Source organism: Microcaecilia unicolor, chromosome 2 (genome assembly GCF_901765095.1).
Source record: "Microcaecilia unicolor chromosome 2, aMicUni1.1, whole genome shotgun sequence".
NCBI classification, from domain to species: Eukaryota; Metazoa; Chordata; class Amphibia; order Gymnophiona; family Siphonopidae; genus Microcaecilia; species Microcaecilia unicolor.
The window spans coordinates 407,249,253-407,263,672 of NC_044032.1; the positions used below are offsets into that span (position 1 = coordinate 407,249,253).

The 14,420-nt window shown below is 42.7% G+C and overlaps 1 protein-coding gene across 5 annotated transcripts in view; it reads left to right on the forward strand.

Annotated features, from left to right (window-relative positions):
• The window catches only part of HERC3 (HECT and RLD domain containing E3 ubiquitin protein ligase 3), a 164,582-nt gene that overhangs the window by 139,951 nt on the left and 10,211 nt on the right, over window positions 1-14,420 (forward strand). For 4 of the 5 annotated variants that reach the window (XM_030190680.1, XM_030190683.1, XM_030190681.1 and 1 more), the window contains exons 21-23: window positions 6,367-6,433; window positions 12,727-12,809; window positions 13,877-14,060. In XM_030190680.1, coding sequence (XP_030046540.1) covers window positions 6,367-6,433; window positions 12,727-12,809; window positions 13,877-14,060 — 334 coding nt within the window. Of the gene's footprint in view, window positions 1-6,366; window positions 6,434-12,726; window positions 12,810-13,876; window positions 14,061-14,420 lie in introns of those variants that run through there. The other variant, XM_030190684.1, reaches the window with a different exon arrangement.

A 14,420-nucleotide genomic window follows, 5' to 3' on the forward strand; every position in this document is an offset into this window, starting at 1 on the left:
CCTGGATATTCAATGCTGGTGGTATGTGCTGATGGCCAGCACTTACCTGATTAAAGGACATGGGAGGTACGCTCGATGTAGTTTACTTGGATTTTAGCAAAGCCTTTGACACGGTTCCGCTCAGGGAACTGATAAATAAACCGAGTGCCCTCGCTATGGGACCTAAAGTGACTGACTGGGTTAAAAACTGGTTAAATGGAAGGAGACAGAGGGTAGTGGTAAATGGAGCTTGTTCTGAGGAAAAGGATGTTATCAGTGGTGTACAGCAGGGATCTGTCCTCGGGTGGCTCTTTTTTTAACATCTTTTTGAGTGATATTGTGAAAGGGATGGTAAGGTTTGTCTCTTTGTGGATCATACCAAACTCTGTAATAGGGTGATAATTGGCAACTGAGATTTAATGCTAAAAGATGCAAGGTCATGCAGTTGGGTTACAAAAATTCAAGGAAACGGTACAGTATAGAGAGTGAAGTAGTTGGGAGGAGTGGCCTAGTGGTTAGAGTGGTGGACTTTGGTCCTGAGGAACTGAGTTCGATTCCCACTTCAGGCACAGGCAGCTCCTTGTGACTCTGGGCAAGTCACTTAACCCTCCATTGCCCCACGTAAGCCGCATTGAGCCTGCCATGAGTGGGAAAGCGTGGGGTACAAATGTAACAAACAAGAGTGATTAAATCTGATGATCTCAAGGTGACCAAACAGGTAGATAAGGAGACAGTCAAAGCCAGAAGAATGCTTGGGCACATAGCGAGAGGAATGGCCAGCAGGGAAAAAAGAGGTGATAGTGCTCATGGATGTCGCATGAGGACCCTAGGTACTTCTCGGATAAAGACTTCTATGGTGTTCCTTCTGATTCTGACTTCCAGAGGGAAGGAGGAAGTCTCCCCCTGTGTGCCTTTCCCTCCCTGCTTTAGTCAGGGAAATGTCTGCCACTATTCCAATTCAGTTGGAGATGGAGGATGGGCCCAAGGCTGGCATGTTTGAGGTCCTAGACCAGAGGTTTTCAACCCAGTCCTCGGGGCACACCCAGACAGTTGGGGGTTTCAGGATATCTCTATTGAATTCAATATGGGTATCCTGAAAACCCCAACTGGCTGGGTGTACCCCGAGGACTGGGTTGAAAACCTCTGTTCTAGACTGAGTCTCCCCCTAAAGGAGCTGTGATAATCCTGCTTCACTGGATCTTGAAAGATGTCCAGATGAAGTACTGGGAGTTCCCTCTTTTTGGGCACAAGAGTGACTGACAGATTGACACCATGTATCGATCCAGAGTTCCCCAGGGATCGACAGGCCTCAGTTGCCTCATTGTTCCCTGGTAGTGGAATCTGCGCTTGAGAGCCAGAAGTTCCAGAGACTTTGCTTTGAGGGCTCTAGGCAAAGAAGCTCACACGCTGGACCCCTTTGGCCAAACAATGTATCAGGCCTCTATGCTCATTTCCCATATACAATCATAATAGCTCCACATGAGCCTTTACTTGCTGACCTTGGTGCGCAATCTGATTGATTTAGCAGCTCTCTTCCACCAGAGCAGGCCGAACCACTTTGCTAGCTGGTGAAACAGCAGAAGGTATTTCTGGCCAGGGGCACTTACGTTACCTTTGATATGGCTTCCAGGTTTTTGTACAGAATATAGCAGATCGCAGACTTTCATGGCTAAATGTCTCCAACTTGGAATTGGCAGTCCAGCAGAGGTTGGCAGATGCCATGTGCTGGGGGACAACCTTGTTAGGGAGAAAGAGGAGGAGGTCACTGACCTCATCAAAAAACATACTGGTACCATTGGTACTCTCTCCTGGCAGACACCTTCTATACAGGAGGTTTTTAGGTAGGTCAGAGGGGTCCCTACTACTTTCAGAATGTAGGTACGCACCTTCTTGCCAGCCTGAACAGGCATAGCCCCAGTGTGCTTGTTCTTATCAACAGCATATGCCTCAGATCCTACTGGTTTCCCAGTCAAAGCTGGGGACAAATGTTTTGACTGATTCTAGCTGAGCATGGCCGCCATCCAAGTGACCGTCTGGACAACTTGCCAGTAGGAGGGAGGGTAAGGTTTTGTTTTGTTTTTTCTAAGAAAGGTGGCCCTTCCTAACCTCCGCCCGGTGGGTTCTTCAAATTGTCCATCACGGTTGGACCCTGCATTGGTGTCAAAGACCACCAAATTGTCATGTCATGGCTCATGATGTCAGAGCCAAGGTGGCGTCAGTTGAGGTCAGCCTCCTTTGTAGAAATTTGCAACGCTGCAACGTGGTCTTCAGGCTACACATTCACATCTCACTGTTGCCTTGAGCAGGATACCTGATGTGACAGTTTCGACAGGCAGTTCTGCAGAATTTGGTGTCTAGAATCCAACCTCATCCACCTAGGCCCATTTTCTTCTGTCCCAGGCTGCACTCTCACTCAATATGTATATGATTTCACGTTAATTTTGTATTTTGTACTCGCCATTGCGAGTTCCAATTATCCTGCTGCTGTTGTTTTCGGTGAGCCTGGTAGCTAGGGATTCCCACATGTGAGAATATGGCCTGCTTGTCCTTGGAGAAAGTGAAAATACTTACCTGTAGCAGGTATTCTCTGAGGACAGCAGGCCATTCATTCTCAGATACCCTCCCACTTCCCCTTGGAATTGTCTCCTATCCTGACAGCTATTCTATCGTACTGATGATCCTGCGCTCTTGCAGCTCACAGGAAGGCACTAGCATGGGGGGGGGGGGGAGCTAGCGCGTGCTTTTAAAGTTATAAACGCTTTTAAAAGTGCTCTGCGCTGGGCGATATTGATGATGCCACCCACATGTGAGAATGAATGGCCTGCTGTCCTCAGAGAATACCTACAGGTAAGTATCTTTGCTTTACTGGAAATCAGGCAAAGTCTGAAAAATCTTATGAATATGATCAGATTCCACCTACAAATATTATATATTTTATAAAAAGACAGAAAAATCAATTTTGCTGTCACACCCTGATGACATTACAGTATCCATTTCAAAGATCAAATACTGTTCCTCATGAAGTAATTATCAATATTTCCTCCATGTCATAACATTTTTATGGTTTTGAATACCAAGTATTTTAAATCAGCAAAGGTGGTTCTTTTGATCCTGAATAAAAACTGTTAAAAACATAAATCAGCGAAGATGTGTCCAACCAACAAACAATGTTGAACAGGGGGGCAGTCAAATTCTGTCTTCTGTTGTTACTTCTGTGTTCTGTCATTCTTCATTTAACTTTTCTTGTGGTTTTATCTATATAAAGAAAGGATCATGGAGAAATAATGATATACATGTTTAATTTGCAGTTGGGTGTTTGAAGGAGTAGGTCTTTCATGTGCAAGGGTGTGTGAATTATATGTCTAATAGTAGTGAGGGGCAAATAGAACAGTTTTCACAAGGAAAGTGATCTGCATCAGGCAGTGTAAAACAAGCAGGTGGAGAAGACAAAACAGGCAAAGCAGAGGGTTCTCCATGCTCTTTGATATTTTTTATCTCTGGAGTGTGCAACTATCAATTTTTTTTTTGTTTTTGAAATATGTGACATAAAATATGCCAATGTTTCCTATAATATGTGCCTATAAGTAAGGCATAGAGCTGGCTTGTGTGTACCTAAGTTCTGGCGGTGTGTAACTTAGTTTTTGCATGGGAATCTCACATAGCATTTATTTTACAGGTAGTTTTATACTTAGGTGGAGTTACCGGTTCAAATCCCACTGCTGTTCCTTGTGATCTTGGGCAAGTCACTTAACCCTCCACTACCTCAGGTAGAAACTTAGATTGTGAGCCCTCCAGGGACAGGGAAATACCCAGGGTACCGGAATGTAACTCACCTCGAGCTACTACTGAAAAAGGTGTGAGCAAAATCCCCCCCCCCCCCCCCCCCCCAAAAAAAAAAAAAAAATATATATATATATATATATATATATTTACAGAATAGTGTTTAGCAGAGCTGTGGAGTTGGTAACATTAAACCTTCGACTTCAACTCAGACTCCTATTTTTCTACTGTCCAACTCCTATGATAGTAAACTGAAGAGAAATTTGATTAATTACAGAAACATTGGATATTTATGTACAAAATTAGTACTAGTAGACCACAAAATATTTGATGTTTGAACAAAGAACCTGAACAAAAAAAATTGTATAAAATTATAAATTTACCATATATTATAATGTAGGTTTTTATTTTAAAGGTGGAATCAGTATGTTTTTTTTTTTCCAACTATGCCTAAAATGTCTTCTAACTCTAACGCCACAGTGTGTACATATATGCCATTACTCCAGTGGCATACCTAGCTTCACCAACCGGGGAGGGTCACTGCTGCGCATCACTCCACCAGCTTGTCTCCTAAAAAGGGGATGCGCGGAGCAGGCGTGCGGCTGTCAGCTTTGTCAGTCCTATGCCCCGGAACAGGAAGTAACGTCAGAGGGGGCAGGGGACCGGCTGAGTCGACAACCACACGCCTGTTCCACACACCCTCTTGCTGCCTGCACCTGGGGCAGACCACCCCACCTTAGTATGCTACTGCATTACTAATGATTACTCATGTAATCAGCCCATAACTGTTGGTGCATACTTCATTGAACTGCCATCACAGAAGAAATACTATAAGAAAGCACTTTGGAGCCTGTTCTATGAAGGAACGTAGGCACTTAAGTTCCTTTATAGAATACTAGTGTAACCAGATAGTGCACCTAACATTTTAGGAGTAAATCTTAAGCCAGCCTAAGTGCAGGGACGTGTAGAACTTATAGTATTCGGTAAGTTATATGTTCAAGTTGCAGCCCTGCATATGTCCCTCCCCCACTGCGAGTATGTACTGCGGGGTCCTTTTACTAAACCACGGTGAAAAGTTGCCTGCAGTAGTGTGGGGGTGTGTTTTTGGCGCATGCTTGGCCATTTTTTACCGTGGCTGGGGAAAAAAAAATTAAAAGTAGTGTGTGGCTATTTACTGTCTGAGTCCTTACCGTCACCCATTGACCTAGCGGTAAGGGCTCATGTGCTACATGCACAGTACTCATGCAGCGCACGCCAAAGTGGCCACACTGTCGATTATCACTGGGAACTCCTCCTCCCCCCCCCCCCCAACACACACACACACATACACAGTATAAAAAAGAAAAATATTTGCTACTGCGGGAAACAGTGTTCACCAACTTCGACATTACCGCTGGGTGGTACACATTCAGTAGCCCTACCGCCACTTTGTAAGTTAAGTGAGTATTTGCAGGATAGCAGTTTGCCAGCGTGCTGGCATTTACATGTGTAGGTCTACATATAATACCCCAGATTCTTTATATGGCATCCAAAATTGGTCATTGATTCAAGATGTGTGGCCAACTAAATCAGCTATCAAGCCAATTAGTGGTGCTCATTGCCACTAATTGGCACCAATTTGCATGCATATCTTGCAACACGCTATTCTATAATATGTGTGTGCAACCCAAAAGGGTTGTGGCCATGAGAGGTGCTTGGGCGGGTCGGGGTGTTCCTAAAATTTGCACACAGTGTTACAGAGTACTGGGGATGTGTGCCCAAATTGGGTGGCGGGAATTACACCTGGTTTCAGCAGGGCGTCACCACTCAATTTCATTCTGTAATGGGGGCTCATCTTTCAGTGCCCATAATAGAATAACATCAGGTGCTGATTTTTGAACACCATTTACCGAATCTACCCCAATGTGTGTAAGTGTTGGTATTCTAATAGGGCAGTACCGAATATTTGTATTTGATTTGGCCCCAAATACAATATTTGTATTCGGCTGAATAACTATTTAAATTCGAATGCAAATAATTTGGGGCTCTGCTGTGCTCAATCCTACTGAAATAAACACTTGATCTGTGATTTCACGTTGCTTCTTTTATTATTTGTTGTGTTAAAGCTCAATGCCCATTATTCATATTCAGCCTCATAGTAAAATATACTATTCAGTACAACTCTAATTCTAAATGCTCATAAATGTTAATGCCGAGGTTATAGAATTGCCCCCAATGACACTTACAAAACCAAATGCTTCAGGTAATTCTTAAAAGCTTCTTTTGTGGTCCATTGCCCTAATTGGTTTTCACATCATTTGCTTGGTTTTTCTCTTCTACTCTTAGGGCTTCTTTTACAAAGTCGCGCTAGCGATTCCTGCGCGGCAAATGAGATGAAGCCCATAGGAATTGAATGGGCTTTCTCTTATTTACCGCACCAAGAATCAGAAGCGTGGCTTTGTAAAAGAAGCCCTTAGTTCTCAGGGTTCTCGCTGACTTTGTAGCTGTTTGGTTAACCTTTGATTTTATGGTGTAATGCTAGTACTATCTTGCTTCCCATATTTGTTGACCTGGTTTCTGTTGACAGGATCATTTTTATGATGTATGGCATTTTTTTTCTGTTTGTAGGGGTCTTCAGCAGCTTTTGGATTATACCGGTGAGGATCTGGAAGATGCCTTCTGCCTCAGCTTCACAGTAAGTGAAAGTCCTGTGATCCCTGTGCTTAGTGGTTTCCCTGATTTTGCTCCAGGATTCAGATGTTGAAATGATGTATGGCAGGGTGTGTTGTGTGCATGCTTTGGGGGCACTGCATGCATAAGCCACAGCTGAGTGTTATGTGGATGCAGAACTGCTATACAGGAAGGTTGTAGATCTAGAAGATTGTTGCGTGACCACACATTTGTGAACTCACACATGTAAATGAAGGAATGTCATGTGCAAACGAGGGGTTACTAAGTGCTGAATAGGTAACGGTGGTATGCTTGAACTCCAACACTCAGTACACAACTGATTAGTAAATAGATTATAAGGTAGTGGCTATTAGATAAAGTGGGATATCAAATATAATAACATCAAGTCAGTGCTCAGTACTATTCAACATTTCCCACATCTAATTGTGAGAGTAGCAGTATCACCTCTGACCAGTAGATGTCGGTGGTAAATAATGACACTAGGGAAAAACACCTCTAATAATAGCTGACTTGGAGTTCAGAATTCCCTCTTATCATTCACTGATAAGCTACAAGGACCACACAGAACTAATTAAAAAAAAAAAAAGGATTTATTTCCAAAGGCATAATATAAAATAATGCGTATGCAGTAGTGCTGTTCAATACACAATTCAAATCGATTTACCAGTTCATTTCAATTTGATTTGGGAAAAATCAGACTTGCCCACTTCCCTCCAGCCATCACCCAAGCTGCTGCTGCTTCTCTAGAGCAACAGTGGCAAAAGAAGCTAAACTCACCATGAGGACAGACTGTATTGGTGCAGGCTGCCAGCTCTGCCCCGGAACAGGAAGTGACATCCGGGGGGGTGGGACCAGCAGCTGCGCCAATGGGAGTCCAACCTCATGGTGAGTTTAGCTTATTTGCCACCACTGCTGCTCATCTAGAGAAGCAACAGCAGCAGTGATAGGGTGTCAGCAGGCAGGAGGAGGAAACAAAGAGGAGGCAGATGCTGGATTGGGGGGAATAGGGAGGGGACAGAGGTGGGGAAAAAGAGAGAAGAGGCTGGATGGAAAGGATGCAGGAAAGGAGGGCAGAGGCTGGATAGAGGGGAAGGAGGACAAGATGGGAGAGAGGACAGGAAGGAAGGAGGGAGGCATAAGTGGAGAAGTTGAACATGAGGGATAGGGGCATAGAGATGCAATGCTGGACATGGGGAGGGGTATAGGGAGACACGGGTGCCACTGGACAGGGCAAGAATAAAGATAAGAAATGCTCAACATGGCAGGAAGATAGGGGCAGGGACACAGATGGGAGTTGAATGATGGACATGGACAGAGAAGAAATGCCAAATGGACCAGGAGACCCTGGTAAAAGAGTTAAGAGAAGACAGAGGAAAACGAAAAGCAGAGATTGGGACCAACGTGAGTACAGAATTTAAACCAGTAAAGGAAGAAAAATGAATTTTATTTTATATTTATTGATAGTAGCCTTAAATAACTGAATCAAATGTAACCAGTGTAAGAAAAAATTAAATAATTAGTTTACCTGGATTCTGGGAGCTGTGGGAAGGCTCCTGGAGGTTGGGGGCGTGTCCGTCATGAAATTGCGTTTTCGCCGCGATTCGCATGGTTCCGGGCTGCCAGTGAATTGAGGGCAGCTGGTTTTAGTTGCAAGAGGGTGTCTTGGGCTCCCTGAGACATGATGGATGCAAGGGAATGCTGCAAATGCGTCTGCGATGTAGGGGTGCGCACGGACGTCATCAGTGACGTCCACAGCGCATGCGCAGTGCCCTGAGTTCACCAGATGGCTCCAGTGTTGTCCCGGAGCATCGGGGACCACTGTGCCCACCACCCTTTTCTTAAAAATATTAAAAGCGGACTTGTGTTGACCCGTAGAAGGGTCGGATTATAAAAATATGTATGCAGGCGAAAGTGGGGGTTGCACGCAATTGCGCATGCGTGAGGCACACATATGTGGCGCATTTATAATTAAACTTGGCCTGGAGACTACTGGGAAGTGCAGGGGGGTGTTAGAAGTGTCCTTGGTTGCCAGGGAGACTCAAAACGGCGCGAATTCTGGCACATGCACAGTACCATTAAAGGAGACCTGCACTGACACCTGAAAATTTTTAAAGTATTAAAAATACATTTTATAAGTGTTTGCATGAGTTTTAATGGTGGAATTCAGGTGCTGGAACCTTATACTTGCTTGCTATGGGGTTAGTTATGTTTAGATTTTATGCAAATTGGTCTGATTTTATGATGTGCCAGTTTGGCTATTTGGGGGTCAATTTTAATGGAATATTTTATACAACAAACGTTAGGGTATTGCTCTGACCTGTGCTATGTAATTAAAATCCAAAAACGAAGGTTTTATATACTGTTTTTAAGTAAAAATGCACAATAGAATGCCAGTATGGAAATCTGTTCTCAAAAGGAGCTTTCTGATTGGCTTATAGTTAGGGACCTAACTAATGACAATTGGCGAGAGAGCAACGGAAGATCTTGATGAGAGAATACCTGCATCCTGGTGTATCTGAGTGTGAGGTTTGAAAGGAAAGAATAAATGATAAAGTTTGTGTGAAATAATAAAAGAGTGATTGAGAATAGTTTAACTGAGAGTACTGAGGTTATATTGAGGTTTTGTACTGAATTTCAGAGGTTCTGATTTCTCTCCTGAGAAAGAAAACTTGTGCTTCACAGGTTGATTTGGAAATAATTGATACCATAGTAGTAAATGTTAAGAATAGTTAGAATACTATTTGAAAAGTATATTTTGTTCTGAAAAATGCTGGTAAGCATTGAATACCTATAGCCCTTCAGTGGGTGGAAGTAGTTAAATTAGTAATTGATATATCATTCCTGAAAGATCTTTTTTGAGATATAAGCCTGTTTTTAAAGTATTTATAGATAACCAATAGATTAATATTTGAAGTCTGAACTAGTCTGATAATTAAATTATCTGACTTTAGAAAAGTAAAGATTTAATTTAAACAAAACCTCATAGGGCTATGTGAATCCAGTTTGAGTGTGTGTGTGAGTGACATGATTAATTGTGATCTTCAAGAATTCAGGAACTGTTCTCTCCATAGCTAGAGTTAGGAACTAAAAGTTTATTAGGAGAAGTCAGGAAATTAGACTCAGAAAATTTAAATGTTTTTTTTGTTGTTGTTACATTTGTACCCCGCGCTTTCCCACTCATGGCAGGCTCAATGCGGCTTACATGGGGCAATGGAGGGTTAAGTGACTTGCCCAGAGTCACAAGGAGCTGCCTGTGCCTGAAGCGGGAATCAAACTCAGTTCCTCAGGACCAAAGTCCACCACCCTAACCACTAGGCCACTCCTTTATTTATTTGGTTCACTTGTATCCCACATTTTCCCAGCATGTGCGGGCTCAATGTGGCTAACAAAGTTATAATAAAATTACATAATACAACAGGATATAATAGTAAAATAGAAAGTAACAAATACAGAACGTAAGCAGCTAAATAAGAGAATACGGATGGGAAATCGGGAGCAACAAAAGGAAAGCAGACAAAGACAAAAAAGCGGGAAATCTGACAAACGGAAATAGGGGTTTAAAGAGCACTTGGGGCTTTAGGATAGGCTTTACTAAACAAATAAGTTTTTAGTAATTTCTTAAATGTCAGGTGATCCGATGTCGCTCTCAGTTGTCTCGGCAAGGCATATTAGAATATTCAGTCCAGGTTCCTGTAACAGGCAGGCTCATCACTAGATACACACACTGCAGGAAGGCAGATTCTTTTCTTTTCTTTTTAAGAATAAGTTTAGGGAGAAGATCAAGTTAAAGCAACCAAGACAGATAAAATTTTCCTAAAGTCAAGAAAGCTGGAATTCAAGCTAAGTACTGAGGAAAATTTAATTCAAGACTCTGAGACTGAGAGAGAAACATTGCACATTTACATTGTCACTCATACTTACCTTAAGGAACTGAGGACCTGACAAAAGAAAAGGAAAAGTTAAATTAGTTTAATTATTTATTGATTTGTGATATCAGTACTGAATACTTACCTTAAAAGTAATTCCTATAGAAGGAAAGAACACTGGAATTACTAAGTCAAATTTTAATAGAAATATTTATGCAAAATTTGTTAACAGTTTTTGTGCAATACTTACTTGTAGTTTTTAGTAATCCTATTGATTTCTATAAGAAAGAAAAATATTTTAGAGTGTAAAACTGGATCCAGGAGGGATTTTAACTATTTATTACATTTAATATATTTAGGGTTTTAAAGGTTTTTAACTAGTTCTATAAAATTCTTAGTGCAATTTAATCATTCATTTGCACTTTAATAAATACTTTATATTTACTAGTGTTTGTGCCTTGAATTTATGTAAACTAAATTGATTCTCTTTACAGAAATCAAAACTTACCTTAACTATTTTCATCCGGTAACGCCTTTTTAAGGACGATGTTTTCTTATGTTCACTCTGTGGGCTAAATACTGTTTAGGCCTTGGCTACATACACGACTACAAATAAAAAGGTTTATTTATTTATTTATTTAGATTTTGCTCACACCTTTTTCAGTAGTAGCTCAAGGTGAGTTACATTCAGGTACACTGGATATTTCTCTGTCCCAGGAGGGCTCACAATCTAAGTTTGAACCTGAGGCAATGGAGGGTGAAGTGACTTGCCCAAGATCACAAGGAGCAGTAGTGGGATTTGAACCGGCCAACTCTGGATTGCAAGACCAATGCTCTAACCACTAGGCCACTCCACTATTTATTAGGGTTTATTGTGGAGGTGGTGGTGGGGGGGGTGGGGTGGGGGTTGATATTGGGGAGAAAATAATGTTTCTTTTGACTATATGTGGTTGTTGATATTTTATGTTAGGTTAATTGGACAAACCGTGTGAAGTACACAGAGCAGGTGACACAAATCAAACTTTTTGGCCAAATCAGACTGCAGTAGTATGCAAAAGAAAAGATTAGAATTAAAAGTTCCTAATACAAATATGTGGAATGAGAATATACATGGATGACAGATGGATTAACACACACACTTCCTACTTCAATGCTGCCTTTTGTTTTATTTCTGAAAGGTATACTACCTCAGTCTGATTATAATGGGTTGTCTCTGTACACAAGTGGCTGGAATCTTCTGTCAGTGACTCTGTTCTTTGTGATGTGTTGGCACTCTGGGTATTCTACTGCATGTTCATCATTATACACAATCTTATCAGAAGTGTTCTTCAACTCATGATAACATCTTGATATGTAATTGGACCATGGCCCGTTTCAAAGACATAGTTGTGATTACCCTATTCACCACCTTCTGAGGCTCCAATCAGTCTGGGCTGAATCAGTAAAATGTCCTTGCCCAAAGTAATTGCATGCCTCCAACTTGGTCTAGATGTCTCTTTGGGTAACAGTGTCAGGATCATGGCCAAGAGTCTGTCTTTAAGATGCATAATAAGCGTAAATCTTTCAAGCATAGGGTTCAGTGCAGTTTGATGACATCATGAAGCCAGCATTGCAGATGGAAAATAGGTAAAAGTCTGTAACACACTGAATATCATGATTAGGGAGAGGGAGGGGTTTACCCCTACATAGGGTTACCATATGGCTCCAGAAAAAGGAGGACACATTGATCCAGACCGGATTTTGCTTCCATTTGAAAATAATGGAAGTAAAACCCAGACTGGCTCAATCTGTCCTCTCTTTTTCTGAAGCTATATGGTAACCCTACCCCTACATAACTAGCTTAAAAGTAAAAGGGCTGGTGAGCTGCTGTAGGGATTTTCTTCGGTCCCTCCCCTCACCTCCCTGCAGTAGCAAGCAGCCCTTACAGGAGCATCCCTGCTTTCTCTGTCCCTTATCTCTGAAATTACTAGACACAATTCTGTCTATCTCTGAAATTACTAGACACAATTCTGTCAATCACTGACTCAACTCCTTTGCTCCACCTCCATCCCAACACAACTGTACCCCTCTGAAGGGTCCCAGATCTTTATAGACAAGAGGGAACTCAAATCTTTCCTACCCAGAGAGGATGATACCATTAAGAGCACTTCACTGTCACATGATATACACCATTCAAAACTGACTAGCACTGTAAACAGTCCTGCTTGTAAGGACTTGGTACCCTCTGGAAGGAAGAATTCACCTTCTGCAGGGGTAAAGAGGCTGGGAGCGGGTACTTGGACGTGTTGGAGGGATGTTTTTGATGTTATGAGGAAGTGGCATCTGCTGCACTAGGAGGTTAGGAGGATGAGGGCTGCTATTTTATGTTCTTGTCTGAATTTCATTATTTTTTTGGTTTTTGTTCTTTTTTTGTGTTAAATTTTAAAACCAGATCTGCAGAGAGAATTTTGGTGTGACAGAAATGAAGACATTAGTTCCTGCAGGAGACCAAATAACAGTCACTAAGGAAAACAGGTGACGTGCTGGACAATGGGATTACATAAAATTTGGCCAGGGCTTTTCAGGTCTGGTTGAAAGGAGACTTCATATCTGGAATGAATAGTCATCCAGTATGTTTTGCTTATGTTTGGTGTAAGAATGAGGTGAATGTGCATGTTTCAGTTGTCCTGAAACCCAGTTCTCTCTGTTGCCCTGACATGGACTGACATTTAATCTGTCTCTCCAAGATCTTATTTTTAAAACATTCACTTTAGCATTCTTCAGTAAGCGTTGTACTTTCTGATCTGCTGTAGTCCAAGCGAACTATTGCAATATATGGACATTTTTACACAGTACCTAATTTAAGCTATGAAATCTGTTGTGGGAAGATGAGGTCAAATTGATCATTCATATGTCTTCAGAGTACCTGGGGTCTGTGTTACCTGCCTGTTGCTCCAGCTTCTCTGAGAGAATCTGGCTTAGTCTAGTCATTGTAAAGTAAAAGGGACAGTCAGTTGTTTGTGGGGGGGAGGGGGCAGCAGACTAAAGGGAGAATGGGAGTGCATTGAGTGAGATTTGGGAGGGGGGGGGGGCAAACTGCATCCCTGATGTGGTGAGGTGATTTGTTGAATTATGTTTGCTTGTCACTTTAAGGGCAAGTCTATAGGAAGGTGCCTGGGGTGGGGGGGTGGTATAGGTATCTGGGGAGGAGAAGATAGTCTATAGAAAGAAAGCTAGGAGAGTATTGAAGGCAGACTGAAGCAGGAAAATAAAGTGCTAATGGTTTAAAGGGATTCATGGTCCCACAATGAAATGGCTTCCATGTGTGACACAGAAGAAAGTTAAACAGAGTGGAAAAGAGTAGGTAGATGAGGCCAAAGAAAAGCAAGAGAAGGCGCATCATATGAGGGGGGACCAAAGCACTGAGCTGCAGAAGTTCAAGGACAGAGGAGTGAGCAGGTGGATAGGAGGTGAATTGAGTAGGGAGGACAGCCGAGGCTGCTGCAGCCTCTCCTCTGTAACTTCAGTAAATAGAGCCAGGTGTATCGCTTTGCAACTCTGACTACAAGTTCCTTCTCTCTCCCTTTTAATCAATACTGCAGACAGGAGTTTGTGGATGCCTATGTGAATTATATCTTCAACTTGTCGGTCTATGAGTGGTATGAGGCTTTCTCTGAGGGCTTCCTGAAGGTGTGCGGGGGAAAAGTGTTGGAACTCTTTCAGCCATCTGAGCTGCAAGCTATGGTTATAGGAAACTGCAACTACAACTGGCAGGAGTTGGAGGAGGTAAGGAAAGCAACCTGAAGGTTGCAATATAAGCCCTTCCCATACTGAGGGTGTCGTGTGGAAATCTGACTGTTGATCTTAGATAGGGTTACCATTTTGTGTCCTCTGAAAAAGAGGACACATGTCACGCCCTGCCCCGCCACACCCCGCCACGCCCCCTTCAGGTCCTCGTTCGTTTTGCCCCTATTCCCCGCCCCCCCCGTCACATAGTCCCCTCCCCCCCTCTCACATACCCCCCCCTCACTATCTAGCCCTGGTGGTCTAGTAGCGTCTTCTCTTCGGGGCAGGAAAGAGCCCCCTCTTTCCTGCCCGGAGCGCTGCCTGCCCTTGCCTGCTGCATCCTCCTCGGTCTGGCTGGGG